The 13733-nt window shown below is 37.4% G+C and overlaps 2 protein-coding genes across 5 annotated transcripts in view; one reads left to right on the plus strand and one right to left on the minus strand.

The window, feature by feature from the left end:
• The window catches only part of LOC147854736 (uncharacterized), a 53893-nt gene extending 47250 nt beyond the window's left edge, over positions 1 to 6643 (plus strand). Inside the window, exon 2 of the mRNA XM_087331623.1 lies at positions 6628 to 6643. The gene's annotated coding sequence lies outside the window, so the exon portion shown is untranslated. The remainder of the gene's footprint in view (positions 1 to 6627) is intronic.
• Positions 198 to 13126, minus strand: LOC147854739 (uncharacterized). 4 transcript variants are annotated; one of them, XM_087331621.1, is made up of 11 exons: positions 12872 to 13126; positions 11512 to 12131; positions 10783 to 11355; positions 10465 to 10561; positions 8933 to 8988; positions 6924 to 7286; positions 5423 to 5650; positions 4963 to 5082; positions 4689 to 4893; positions 736 to 850; positions 198 to 591 (listed from the first exon to the last, which is right to left on the minus strand). In XM_087331621.1, the coding sequence occupies exons 1-10, from the start codon at positions 13086 to 13088 to the stop codon at positions 759 to 761; spliced, it is 2571 nt and encodes an 856-aa protein (XP_087187747.1). In that variant the 5' UTR covers positions 13089 to 13126; the 3' UTR covers positions 198 to 591; positions 736 to 758. The 4 variants fall into 4 exon arrangements, 3 of the variants coding, with proteins under 3 accessions (XP_087187747.1, XP_087187746.1, XP_087187748.1); XM_087331622.1 differs by having other exon boundaries at positions 200 to 343; XM_087331620.1 differs by having other exon boundaries at positions 198 to 850.
• Positions 13127 to 13733: the final 607 nt, after the last annotated feature.

A 13733-nucleotide genomic window follows, 5' to 3' on the forward strand; every position in this document is an offset into this window, starting at 1 on the left:
CAGTAGCTGGATAGAACAAAGATGATTAATTGAGTCATCACAGACAGATGTTTAAAACCCGTCCTTGAAACAACACTTGCGGTAACTAGGTTCCAATCTGCTTTTTCAGGATGTCGGTTATGGTGCAATCTATCTATAGACAGCTCATATAAATCGTCTTTTGTTCTGTCTTAATGCTAGTCTAAACGTCTTGACTTAATAACTGCTGCCCCATGGGGCCCAAGGAAGATGCTTGTATAAAGTGCAAAGCTCTTCCTCAGCTTATGATCCTTCACTTGTCTGATACATGCGGGAGAATGTTCCATTACAGGGGAAATTTATGTCACATGTCGGTGCATCCTGGCTGGGACTGTCGTTGTCAGCCTACTATACTTGTTAAAAGTGTGATATGAACCAATTCTAAAAGCTAATTTAATGATATAAGTGGGAAACTAAAGACATTGAAACTTCGTTGATAAGGTAGACCTCTCTATATTCAGTGGTATCGGACCACATGCGATTTTGTTCGTTTATTATCCTTTGCTCAGGGGCGGTCGTTGTGGTTAAGCACCCTCAATCCATTCTGGCCGTGCAAGAACATAATAATTCCTCCTGGGGTGCCATGTGTTCAAGTTCTTCCCTCAGAAAAACATCCCCATTTGATTGTACAATATTTATTTTGGGATAGCAACACAGGTTAAAAACAATAATATAGATAACCATTGCATACAATGATATATAATAAGAATGCCTTACCTTTCATGAGTCTTGAGTATTTGCTACTTTTCCAAATTAGAAAATCTGATAGATATTTTCAATGAACCCACTGATTTCTTATTGCAACCACTTAAATTTATCCATTTAGTAATACCTGCAATTACATTTTCTCTCTTTCTCTCTCTTACATGCATGATAATTTAAGCGTCATACTCAAATATCCATCGAGCAGGGTGAGCACATATGTCTGTGCATTATTTTCAAATAAGAGTTTTTACAATAGAGTAATAAACCCCCCTTTCTTAGGACGGAGTCACATACATGATGATATATTTATTTGTTTAATTTATATTTATATCTATATCTATATCTATATCTATATCTATATCTCTATTCCTATTCCTATTTGTATTCGTATATTTATATTAATATGTATATGTACATTGTATGCTCTACATTACTTACGAAGGGAAGGGATCGTCTATCAGCGAAAGACATGTTGTAAAACCACCCACGCGAAAACAGAAAACAGAGATTACACAGTATAGACTCTTTTACGTGGAAACCCTAAAAAACAGGAAAACCACGGGCAACAAAGAATCACTATATCAGAGATGTACAAGGTAGAACAGATTACAACACTCTCTGTATAGTGTATCAGCCACACAGGGCTCTTGGCGTCTAATGTTACACAGCTATGGCGCTGCTCACTCACGCGCTATGTTTTGTTTTCTCTCTACACAACACTGTCATAAACACTATGTTTGCCCTAGGCGTATTTATACTCTTACACTATGGGATATTCACAAATATAGCTCTTATTATTACTATGAATAATAATACTCTGTCAATCAGCCGACTAATTGACTCTTGTGTCGATTTGTGTCCAGTCGGCCCGACTAGTCGGTCTTGTCTTTGACTTGGACCATCTATCCAATACTGTCGACTCTCCCAGTCGACACGCTGGTCGATCCAATCAACCATCCTATGTTCGGTATGTCGATCCAACTGTCGACTCCTTCCTCGACTTCGACTATTGAATCTCCCATAAGAGGGACATATTCCTAACAAAATCCCCCTTAACTCCTATGGGGTGGAGTCGGTCATTCCAATCTTCTGTCGACAAACTCTGAGTCTGTTCATAGGTAGGTTCTTCGTGAGCATGTTAGATCCATTATCATCTGTATGGATCTTCGCGAGGGTAAACTCTCCCTCATCCACTTTCTCTCAGAACCAGTGATACCTTCTCTATATGTGTTTGGTTCGAGAGTGATATGCAGCGTTCTTGGCTAAGTGTATGGCACTCAGATCTTGAAGATCCTTAATCCTTTTTACAAAGGATTCTACTTTCTCTCCATCAGCGAGCTTCTCTGCAGCAAGCTGATTTTCGAGGATTTGTATCCTTGTATAGTTTCTGGTTTCATACTGGCTGGCCAATATGCTCCAAGCTTCACGTGCCCTGGTTGTATGTTGCACTAATGTTAGTACAGAGTCACATACACCAGTGACTATGGTACACAACGCATCAGCATTCCTTCTCTTCCAAGCTCAAAGTAGATCAACATTTGGAGGGATTGATGTGGTAGGGTGTGCAGGGTCAAAGGTCACCATGGGCTCAGGGTCTCCTCCTGTGGATCCCATGATTGTCTCCAACAACTCATAGGAGTCCAAAATGGCAGACATTTTGAACTTCCATAGAGTGTAGTTGGTTCCATTTAGCTTTCCATTAGACAATGGAGGTGGGCGAATGCGCAGTGGAGTAGCTGCAACATTCGTGGACAAGGCCATTGATACTCTCTCTCTCTATTTCTCCGTGCTGCTAGACAACAACTGCCCATATATACCTAATCTAGATCAACCTCTCAGCTCTGATACCATGTTAGAAATATTGAGAATCGATTAGATAGGTATATAGAGTTACAACCACAATGATGGATATATGAAAACAAAACTTCTATACATATGAGAGTAGCTCACAATGGTAGTTCACCCATGCACTCACACCTTAGAGCTTAGATGAGATCTAGACCAGCTCACTACAAAATTAATGGGGACTGATGATCAATTCAACCACTATGTAAGAAAGTGGATTATATTTTATGTTTGGTCTGAGTATAACATTAAATGTGCAAATCAATTGATAGTAGTGGAGATATTCCTTTTCTATCAACTGACTTTTCATTTAATATGACCCAACTCCCTAGATACATGTTAGTGCCAGATAGTACTTATCTTGAAGTCAATGGCACATACTTCAAGACTAAGTACATCGTAACTTGCCCACAAAATATTCTAGTTGACTTGATTAGCCAATCCTATTACCTATTTTGCTCTTTCCTAAATCCATTGTGTCCTAGACATCTATGGTTTCTTAGATTAACACCTTATCGACCCATATGGTCGAATTGCACACTAGCCGCTCCTCATTTGGGGCACTATCACAAAATGTGCACTCTAAGAGCACATATGGGGATAGATTTACAACTTGGGGCTGATCATTGATTATATCTAACAGGAGACACATACAAACTAGCACTAAAAGTGTAGTGACTAATTCCACAAAACTAGAAGAATATACTAAAGAAAGGACTAATAAGTCTACACTTCCTCATATAATCGAATGAATTTCAGAATAGGCACCAATGCCAAGGAGTGAAGCACATTCTGGAAGAGTTGTTGGAACCGGTCCATTTCCAAATATCAATCACCAAGTTGTAAACTCAAATAGAGAGCCAAGTGTCAAGAGTTTTTAAAGAATACTTTATCAAAGAAGACAGGATAAAACTCCTAAGAACAGAATGTTGGAACATCTAGTAACTCTAATCGACTGGCACTTGTTGTCATCATGACTAAATAGAGGTATTTAGGTATATCACTTGCACATATTGGCAAATAAAAAGACATTGAATATTGATAATGCCAAATGTGATGTAATAGAATGGAACATGAGATATAATTTTGAACTGTCACCTTGAAAGGTGATTTACAGTGAACCTTGCAAATGCAACCATTCTCCATCCTTTTTTTTGAAAAGGTGCAACCATACAATTGAGACTACCAAATGTGATGTAATAGGAATGGAACATGAGATGTAACATTGAACTGTCACCTTAACAGGTGATTTATAGTGAACCTTGCAAATTCAACCGTTCTCCATCCCTTTTCTGAAAAGGTGCAATATTCTTGCCAGAAGTACAATCTCGGGCAATATGACCATATATATGGGTCATTGGATACGTTTCTTTTCCGTGTTTATAACATTTATTTTGGTTTTGTTATTCTCAGAGATGAGACAGCAACTTACGAGGTATCTCTTCTTTGGTCTTATATGCCATTCTGGCCTCTTCAAAGACGTTAATATATCTTTCTTTCCTTCTCTCATGTTTCTGGTGCCTCCCTCTGGTTTATATGAAATGTTTGGAGTGTTAATCTTACTTATATCAAGGCTTCTAAAGTTCCTACAAGAGCTGACTAATTCTGGCTAAATTGACTGAGCTTCTCTACACATTGAAAAATCATATTAGTGCATATGCATGCTCTTTCCAAGTAGAATCTTCTTGCCCATACATCATCTTATCTCATGTCTCACGGGATCACTGCTGAGACCGAAGCCAAGGAAAATCTTATATAGCAAGGGAAGGCAAAGTTCCCTAAGTAGAATCTATTAAAGCTCTTATAGGGAACTTTACGATGCTAAAAGAAATATTACTAAATCTTCATATTTCCATCTTTGTGATGCTTTCTACAGCGCTTCACATAATGATAATATACTTAGTGATGACAGCATACATGAGGAGCCCAAACCCATATGAGCATATTGATCCAGAACACAATGTCTTGAAAGTTCAGACTTGAATTAAGACCAAAACCTCAATCTCTATGAATCCTTAATATGTCTCATTTTGCAGCCACCAGAATCGTGTAACCTTAAAAGTGAAATCTAGATTACAGTTCACAGCATTATCATTTAAATAGTATATGCATTTGCAAACCTTTTTTTTGTGAAATCAACATTACACATGGAACCATACAAACTCCAACCCAGAAATCCTCTCGAGAAGGAGTTGATGGAGAACATTGTTTTTGCGTATGAAGTACATGCTTCCAAACTTCAAAAGTCATATAGCTTTGTTGCATTTCCTTAATCATCAATCCATCTAATGTTACATTCATTCTAAACTGTAGATTTTGTACATCCTACATGAAAATCTGCATTAGCCTCTTGTAAAAAATAGAAAACACGCATATAAAAGATTTCAACTCTACCTTTGTCCAAGCCTTGAGAACAGGAGGGTAGCTATGTCCAAGCTCTTGATTAAAAGGAAATAAAGAAAATCTTATACTCCACTTTGTTGTTACAGGATGTTTTGAAAGTTTGAACTTGTCCTGTTTATCACATAAGCAACCCATACAACGATTTTTATGATTAAAAATGCTCTATAACATCACACATTACTTTCATTGAACATATATAATGCGTGTAACTCTCATGGTATGTGCATCTCTTGACAGAAAATACATGCCCATAGTGGAATAACAAAGTATGAGGTGGTAAAGACAAAACAAGAGATGGCGATAGTAGCCGCAAGCAGACAGGTAAGATTGTTGTCAGATATATAGACCTGAACTTCAAGAACAAAAAAATGACAATTAAAGGCACCATGAATACATCCTAAACTGGAAATTTATAACGGTTCACAAAAGCATAACAACAACGTAACAATACCTCGATGACCATATCCAAAATTAATGCATCCAAAGTTGCTTGAACCGGAAAAACCGATTTTGAAGATGATATAGCAAAATCTGAAAAGATCGTGTCATCAAGCAAATACCTCTCAGCAAGTTCAAAGCGATCATATGATATTTGCACAATCAGACTTGTTGCCATAGCTAATGGACTCAAATTCACCCATTTCTGGAATGTCAGTGGAAGATTAAATAGCCGAGTTATCTGCAAAGAGAATTTGAAGCATTCAATTAACAATTAACTAGACTATCCACTAGGTTTTATAAAACCACTATTTATATTAATTGCCTACTGAGAATCCGTGGGGAAATAGTATTCTATTCAGTGACTATAGACATACTGAAGTTTAACTGATGGAGATAAGTAGGCATGCTAGTAGCAAAAATGGGGAGAAATGTATGATCATCAGAATACAGGAAGCAAAGCAGATTTCACAACCTAATGACATTAAATGATACTATATACTAAAAATCAGGAAACATGATTCATCTTTGTCGGGTCTCAATCAGACTCAAAAATATAGCCTTGAAACCATTAGATATTCAATTATATAGCTATCGTCGAAAAACCCTTGAAATTCAACCTGAAAACCATGATGTGTTTATTATGACACTATTTCAAATTTGAAAGTCACCAAAGTTGCTTGCAATCAATACTGAAACATCAAGCTTGGGGCAAGGGCCTTAAACTGCCACTCAAACATTGGGCACACATACACCCATAGTAGCAATCAGAATGTTGGGCAAATTAGATGCACAAAGAGAAGACCAAAGTCTTTTCATCATGAGCAAGTACTCCATCATGAAAAGGACAAAGTAAAGTAGCTTCTGAAATCAAGGTACATGAAAGAAGCCTTTCATTAAGAACAAGAAACCTGAAGAAACAACCCAAAACAAAGAGTGAACTTTCTGTGGTTGGTGTGCTTAGCTCAAGTGTCGCGGCCATTAAGGCCACCATCTACCAAAGAAATGCCATGAAAATGCCATGGGATGCCATGAAAATTGTGATTGACTAGGAAGCAAAGGGGAACTTGCAACCAATGCATAAATTGGCCTTTAAGGTAGTGCATAGTGAGATTTCACATAGTAATCTTTATTATTTTCCGTCTAAGTTTTGTGAAAGGTTAGCAACCCTTACAACTCTAATACAATGAAGCCAGGGACAAGCATGGGATGTGAGAGGTGAAAAAAAGCCTAGCCATCTAAGCATTGTGCATGTGGATATCAGAAGATATGCCAATATGAGTTAGGGGTAGTACATCAAGGACTGAAAATGATCTTGAAGAGGGAATCTAGCAGAGAAAGTTGTGTCAACAGTAGGCGCATAGCTAGAAATACCGCAAAGCCTCTACAGAGATAGAAGCAGTAGGCTATTGCGGTGAGAGAAATTCATACATAGATCTATATACAAAACACAGAAAAATAGAAATTCAACAACAAACAAATGAATATATGAAAACATCTATGAACCAAATCACCTTCAAAGATGACAGTTTCTCAGATGTCATTTTGAAAGGACATAAAATATCCTTAATTGGAAGAACTGCAAAACCAATGCATTTCTTTTTTTGTTTCATGTGAGGACTTCTTTTCTCTTGCTTTTTATCATTCTGTATATCCATGTTAAGATCATTAGACATTTTCAGCCTATAGTGGTAGGAATTTGATCTTATGTCTCTTTTACTGTTTAGAACCGAAATGTAAGTCCATAATTCAAATCTTAGGCAAGATGTAAATTTGTCCATTTTTTTAAGATAATCAATCAAGCATTGATCTTCTGCAAGAGTGATGCGATGATGTGCAGTTGCTCCAAAAATAATTGTTTCCCCCAACTCAATATCCTGATCCATAAAACAAATGAGAGAGGAAGTTATAATTCTCCCTTGCCAAAAAGTAAACACCTTTTAAACTTCATAATTGCTCAAACGCAACATCTTTATTGAAAAAGACATACAAACAGCAAAATATTGTACTAAAGAATCTAGTTATCTAACCACTTAAGATTCTGAACTTAGACTGAAACTTCTGCTTCTGAAAGATCTCCAACATGCCTCCGATTTATTGTACCCCCTTGCCAGTTTCCTGATCAAGACACCATTAGAAAGAGAGGGGGAGAGAGCACAGCGAGAATGTTGACATCTCCTTCAACAGACCTTCTGTCTATTTATTTTGAGGTCCAAATCCTTCATTATAGGGGCAGTCATATCTTCCTCAGAAGAGAAACTTCATTATTTGGCTGTCTTTGTGCCTTGTTGAACATTTAGATCGATCCAAGTTCATTATGTCTCCACTTTTATAATATTTTTCCATATCACTTCATTTCTCTCTGACTTAATTCATGTCCAGAAATAAACAGTCAGTATATACTCATATGGTTGGAGCATGTACTTGGAACCAATCTTTCATTTTTACATCCCAAAAATTCATTATGTCTCCACTTTTATAATATTTTTCCTTATCATTTTATTTCTCTCTGACTTAATTCATGTCCAGAAATAAACAGTCAGTGTATACTCAAATGGTTGGAGCATGTACTTGGAACCAATATTTCTTTTTTACAAACCAAAAATTGGTTTCACCTTCATATGCCAGGTGCAGATGCCTAGGTAAAAGCATGTCATGGATATCAATGTCTAGGTAGCTCCCATATTCAATGTATACAAGTCGCCACTTGGAAAAGCATCTCTAAGACTATTGGTGCTGCTCCCAACTCCAAACATTTCGTGTGGTACTTATGTTTACTTCTTACCATACAGACAATCATTGTAACAAGTGGCACTTCCATGTCTCTCCAATCTTCTGTATTGCAGACATTTGATCCCCGTATCTCTGTTCTGTACAAGAGGGTGAGTGTGATCAATGTATAAATATAACTTGGTATGCAGTTCCTGCAACTGGACACAAGCACATTGTTCCTCAAGTGTTCACAAAGCTGCAGAGCCTCTAGAGAGAGTCCAGGTGTGGCCAACTCTTTCAAACAGAGAAACAAGATGCATGTGAATGTGCCCCAAATATACATATAATGGCATACTGGTTGCTATATAAACAAAAATTGATGATCCAGCTTACTCACCATGCATTGTTTCTGTTAAACATAATATATTCTTGGTGTTACGGAGCTGACGAAAGAGACTTCTTTGGTTAGACGTTTTTACAGGCCTTCAAGCACTTACTAAGATCACGAAAATATTGGTTGCATAATGCAGTATGGGTAAGAGTAGTCTGTGAAAACTCGTCCCATGTCTGCCAAATCTTTATGTAATCTGAAATCTTATTGATGTACCTCAATTTTTATGAGCGTTGCATCAGTGTCAAAAGGCTGTCTAGAAATATACAAAACAGTGATATATTCTTTTGCCATGGGCTCTACCCTCTTCAACAAAAGCTCCTAGCATGACTATGTTGTCTATGCCCATTTATTTTTACTTAAGAAAAATAATAATACTGAAATATATATACCATTAGTATAGAAAATGTTTTCACTTACATGTGTGAAAAGTGGTTCATCTTCTCCTGGAAACACATATTTGATAAAAGCAAATCCTATTCATCAATAGAAAGAATTTCAATAACTTACATCTGAAATGCATTTATAACAATTGTATGAGATTGTTTTACATTATTATCATTAGTTGAGCATTTCAGAACAAAATCAAGCCAAGACATCAGTTTTATACCCAGTAATCAAATGCTTTGCACACTTAATGACCCATTTACCAGACGACAAATAACAAACTACTCCATACAATCTACTAAATTAGTAGCTTTTGAAGATACACATAGATGGGATGCACACAAAACACAGATCTTCTTAATTAAAAACTCATTGTTCCATAATCCAATTAAAATCGATAATATAGGTGACTTGAGAAGATTGTTTAAACAATGGAAAATATATCCAGGTTGTCATGACAATAGAGAAAATGCATGAAAATGTAGTGGATTGTACTAACACGGGTCCAAAGGAGATATTTGGGATATAGAAGTGTTTCTCATCATATACTGCCATTAAATTACTATGATACTGAAAATACAAAACTGTTTTAACCCTTGAATGATGGAAACAGTCCTAGGTGTTGAGCACAACTTTCGAAGGAGTCCTTCACACCTAAAAATGGTTGTAGGAGATGTGAAATACAAACTTCCAAACACATCTATCACCAAAACTATACAGCTTTGCTTTTTCAACCATTGATCTAGGAGACGTGATTTTAAAAACAAGTCAGCATATCTGGATAGCGTCCAAAGAAAAGCTTTTCTTACCGTATAGTCTAAAATCCTCTTTGCCACCATTTTTACATTGAGTTGGCAATTGTGAAATAACAGTGTATTGTACGATAACCCATGTATGACATCACCCACTACATTGATGGAACTAGAGACATGACATTATTGCATTGAAAGTGGTGATGTGGAGGACCAACTCATGCCTACCATGTTCCAGCTTGAAGTACACCTGTGCAATAGACAATCTCCATTTGGATTATGCATATCTCCCACAATAATGATGGACGAAAGAGAAGTGACATAACATTCTTGCATAGAAAGTAATGACATCGAAAACCATACCAACTTGGGTATACTAATATGTGTGTGTGTGTGTGTGTGTGTGTGTGTGTGTGTGTGTGTGTGTGTGTGTGTGTGTGTGTGCAATATGATGTTTCCATTCCTGTTATGCTATCTTAATGTATCAAAGCAAGCAATTGCTAAAGAGAAAGATATGAACTCTAAGACAGGTTAGCTGCCTTCTACAAAATGACAAATCTGCTTACGTCTATGGCAGGCCACAGAAAAATGAAACTCCATGATTCCACATGAAAAAGGGAGAATTCTAAGCAGATGGTGACATTGATTCTAAATGTGTTCTACATAAGGCTGGAAGTGTTTCTACCATTAAATGAAAAGATGCAGAGCCCATCCACTCCTTGCCCCAGGAAATATGTTTATCGAAATCATCTAGATCCTTAAAAACTATCATTCCAATAAAAGAAAGGTTGCATCAAACAAGAAGGATCTTACTAGAATTTTTTTCGATGTCATTCTTCAATAATACATCAATTGGGACATTCTTAGCTCTCTGGACTGTCACTTCAAAGACATGCCTTTGTGTGATACCCTTAACAAGAAAGTAAATAATAAGTTATACATAATACAACATTAACAAACAACTTTATAAGATTGTGATATGAAGCATTTAAAGAGCTATTAATGGTCAGCCCAAATAAGAAACAAAATGACAGGTCAATCAACAAAGTAGCAAGTCTAGATATGATTCTCCAACACAAATTTAAATGCAATGATCTTCACATAAATTGAACAGCTGAGATAAGAACTCACATCTTCAGCAGAGAGCTTTTCATTTTCGGATGTCTTTATCCTTAACCTTACATTTCGTATCCTTTCCAGAAACCGTCTGCCATACCTTTGTATAATTACAGCAGACCGAGTCTGTTTAAGGACGTTTAGCATTTGTTTCTTTTCACCCATACATATCATGACCCTTGCCTTTGCTTTCTTTGAGCCATTCTGGGATAGCCACAACGGAAAATTTCCATTCACCATATTTTCGTAGGTTCTAATTCTTGGAACCTGGACAGCTGAAAGTGGTACTTTTACCAACCCACAGAGATTGTCAAGTCCACCATTTTCTGATCGTGTTGAGCCACCACTATTACACCATATCTCTATGTAAATAGTGGTTCCATGAGTTAATGCTGGAGCTTCTAAAATGACATCACCAAGTATCGGTATCGTTGAACATGAATTTGAGTCTGAGTTCATAGAAATAAACCTTAGGGCAGAATGATGCTCTGACTTGATAATCAGCATCAAGGATTTGATTTCCCCATTCAAATTGGCCATTCTTAGCACAGATGTGCCAATATAGATACGAACATATAGCCAGCTTTCCTGTTATGAAATGAGTGTTGCGTCAAAGTCCACATATCTGAGAATCAGCTGCCAAATATTATTCCTCTATTTGGTCGTATTATGCAAATGCAAGATCCAAATCCTGAAACAAAGCATGTCACGAAAACATAGACATTTAGGGCTCAATGTCTATACCTTTATTTGAATGTTTGATTTTTCTTGTATGGTGGCACCATAATCATGGACAACTTGTAACCCTATGTCAAGTATTCCCAGAGGTTGTCGACACTTCAACAGCATTTGTTGAGTACAACTTTCTTCCTCTTTAATGTTCTCAGCATTAAGGCTCTCATTCTGGCAGCTAATATTAGAATACTTTGGTGAGCTGATCAAAACCATATGTGTTTGACGCACAGAAGATGTGTCTTTGACAACATCCTGTAGGGAAAGGTAGCCATTGCATTGTAATATAGTCTTCCCACTTTTACCTCTAAATTCAACATCAGCTTCCAGCATTTGATGCTCCCTCCATATATTAGAGATAACTTGATCTGGTGAAATCCTCCAGAAAAGTTGGAACTGATGATCAAACACAGATTTCTCGGTCGTTACTTTAACAGCCCTTATATATATACATTGTTCAGGGCATTGGAAGCTATTTCCTTTCACACCAGGAACAGTAAAAGCAAGGAAACACGAATCTACTTCATCTAGTTTGCGCTCTGATTCCATTACCCTAACCAAAGGCTCACAAAAAACCATCTTTCCAACGTTGAAAGTAAGCACAACTCTGCTCTGATATTTGACGAGAGTACCTAAACAAATGTACCCTTGAGTGAAAAGAAATCGAAAATGTACCCTTGATTAACAAGTAAAAGGAATTCATTAAAGACTATTAAAGGAGAGGAAAGCATTGCTTGAATGAAAAATATCCAAGTATACATACAAATGGATCCCTCACCTGAACCAAAAGAAATTCGATTACACACTAGCAGAAGAAAGTAAAATTTTCTATGCAAATGCATCACCTCGAACAAAATGAAATCAAGAAAAATCTACAGAAAAATATATCAGCCTAATGAAATTAAATCCATTATTATACTAGAAAAACGTGAAAGGGGCAATTATATGCACAAATGTGTTGTTCGAACAAAATCAAATTGACTATAAATACAGGACTTCACAAACTTTAAAGAAATCGACTGTACGCTGCTGGCAAATAAAAAGAAATAGAGTTGGCTACACAAGGGAAACCAAAACAAACGAACTATAGACTAGTAGAATCAAAGGGAAAAAAATTTAACACAAGTGCCTGTTTTGAATATAAAGAAATTGGCAAAACATGAAAGTAAAAATCATATACGGAAATGAAATTATTGAATGTAAAAAAGTGAGACTCATAAAGCAGCAAAACAAAGGGGGAAAAAATTATGAGCAGAAACGCAGAGATGTTGGGATTGGATAAATTCAAATGGAAAGAAAGGAAAGGGAGAGAGAGAGAGAGAGAGAGAGAGAGAGAGAGAGAGAGAGAGAGAGAGAGAGAGAATCATCTTGCCTGCATCATCTGACGGAGCTTTTTCTGCCTCAGGGAAGAACAGTTCTTGCAGCAGAGCCTTTTCTGCAACATAACTTGGATCTTCTATGCTAAGCTCTCTTTCATCCTCGTCATCATCATCATCTTCTTCATCATCATCTTTATATATTACCCTGTCTGCTGTATTCTTCAGATTAAGCGTAGCAGAAGATTGAGAAAGCGTGTGTCTGAAGGCCATTGCCCGTTTGATGAGCGTGGAGACAGGATCGCTGGTACTGATGGCCATGGCCATGGCCATCCTCCTCCTCCTCCACTCCTCGTCGTTCTTGGCCCCTTCGTACGTGCAGTGCAATGCATTCTTTGAATCGCCTTGTTCCCACCCAAACAAACGTTATGTATGTACTGTACTACGTATTGTATGATGTATCTATCATCTATCATGCATGCTCCTGTCTAACTACTACCAAATCTTATTAAAGAGGGAAAGTGAGGGAATCGTGGGCGCGGACGGTACGGTGCAGGTCGCTCAGCTGATTGGCGCGTGCGATCTCCACCGTCCAATCTGGATAAAAAGCTGACAACGTCTGTCACCAGGATCCCCCCGACTCTCTGACAACCTCTGCCACCAAGAGCCCGCCACCCGACTCTGTCATAAGGAGCCCCGCTGTCTGACAACCTCTGTCACCAGGAGCCCGACTTTGTCAAAAGGAGCCCCGTTGTCTGATAGCCTCTGTCACTAGGAGCCCGACCAACTCTGGGTAGTAGCCTGACTCTCAAAAAAGTAAAATAAAACTGAATAGGGTATTGGTTAGAGTTATCCCTAAGTTTTACTAGGTTTATGGTTCAAATCCTTCTTCTTTTTTAATTCTTTCTCTTTGGTTTT

This window comes from Azolla caroliniana, unplaced genomic scaffold (assembly GCF_043228905.1).
Source record: "Azolla caroliniana isolate FFs.n. ecotype wild unplaced genomic scaffold, voAzoCaro1.0.p SCAF_15, whole genome shotgun sequence".
Taxonomy (NCBI): domain Eukaryota; kingdom Viridiplantae; phylum Streptophyta; class Polypodiopsida; order Salviniales; family Salviniaceae; genus Azolla; species Azolla caroliniana.

Bases quoted from the DNA above. Each gene is read 5' to 3' on its own strand.
- LOC147854739 (XM_087331621.1), bottom strand. From the start codon at position 13,088: ATGGCCTTCAGACACACGCTTTCTCAATCTTCTGCTACGCTTAATCTG. The intron at 8,989-10,464 runs GTAAGATCCTTC...ATTGATGAATAG, and splicing joins TGACATCGAAAAAAATTCTA to GATTTGCTTTTATCAAATAT. The intron at 5,651-6,923 runs GTGATTTGGTTC...TTCTCTTTGCAG, and splicing joins AGAAACTGTCATCTTTGAAG to ATAACTCGGCTATTTAATCT.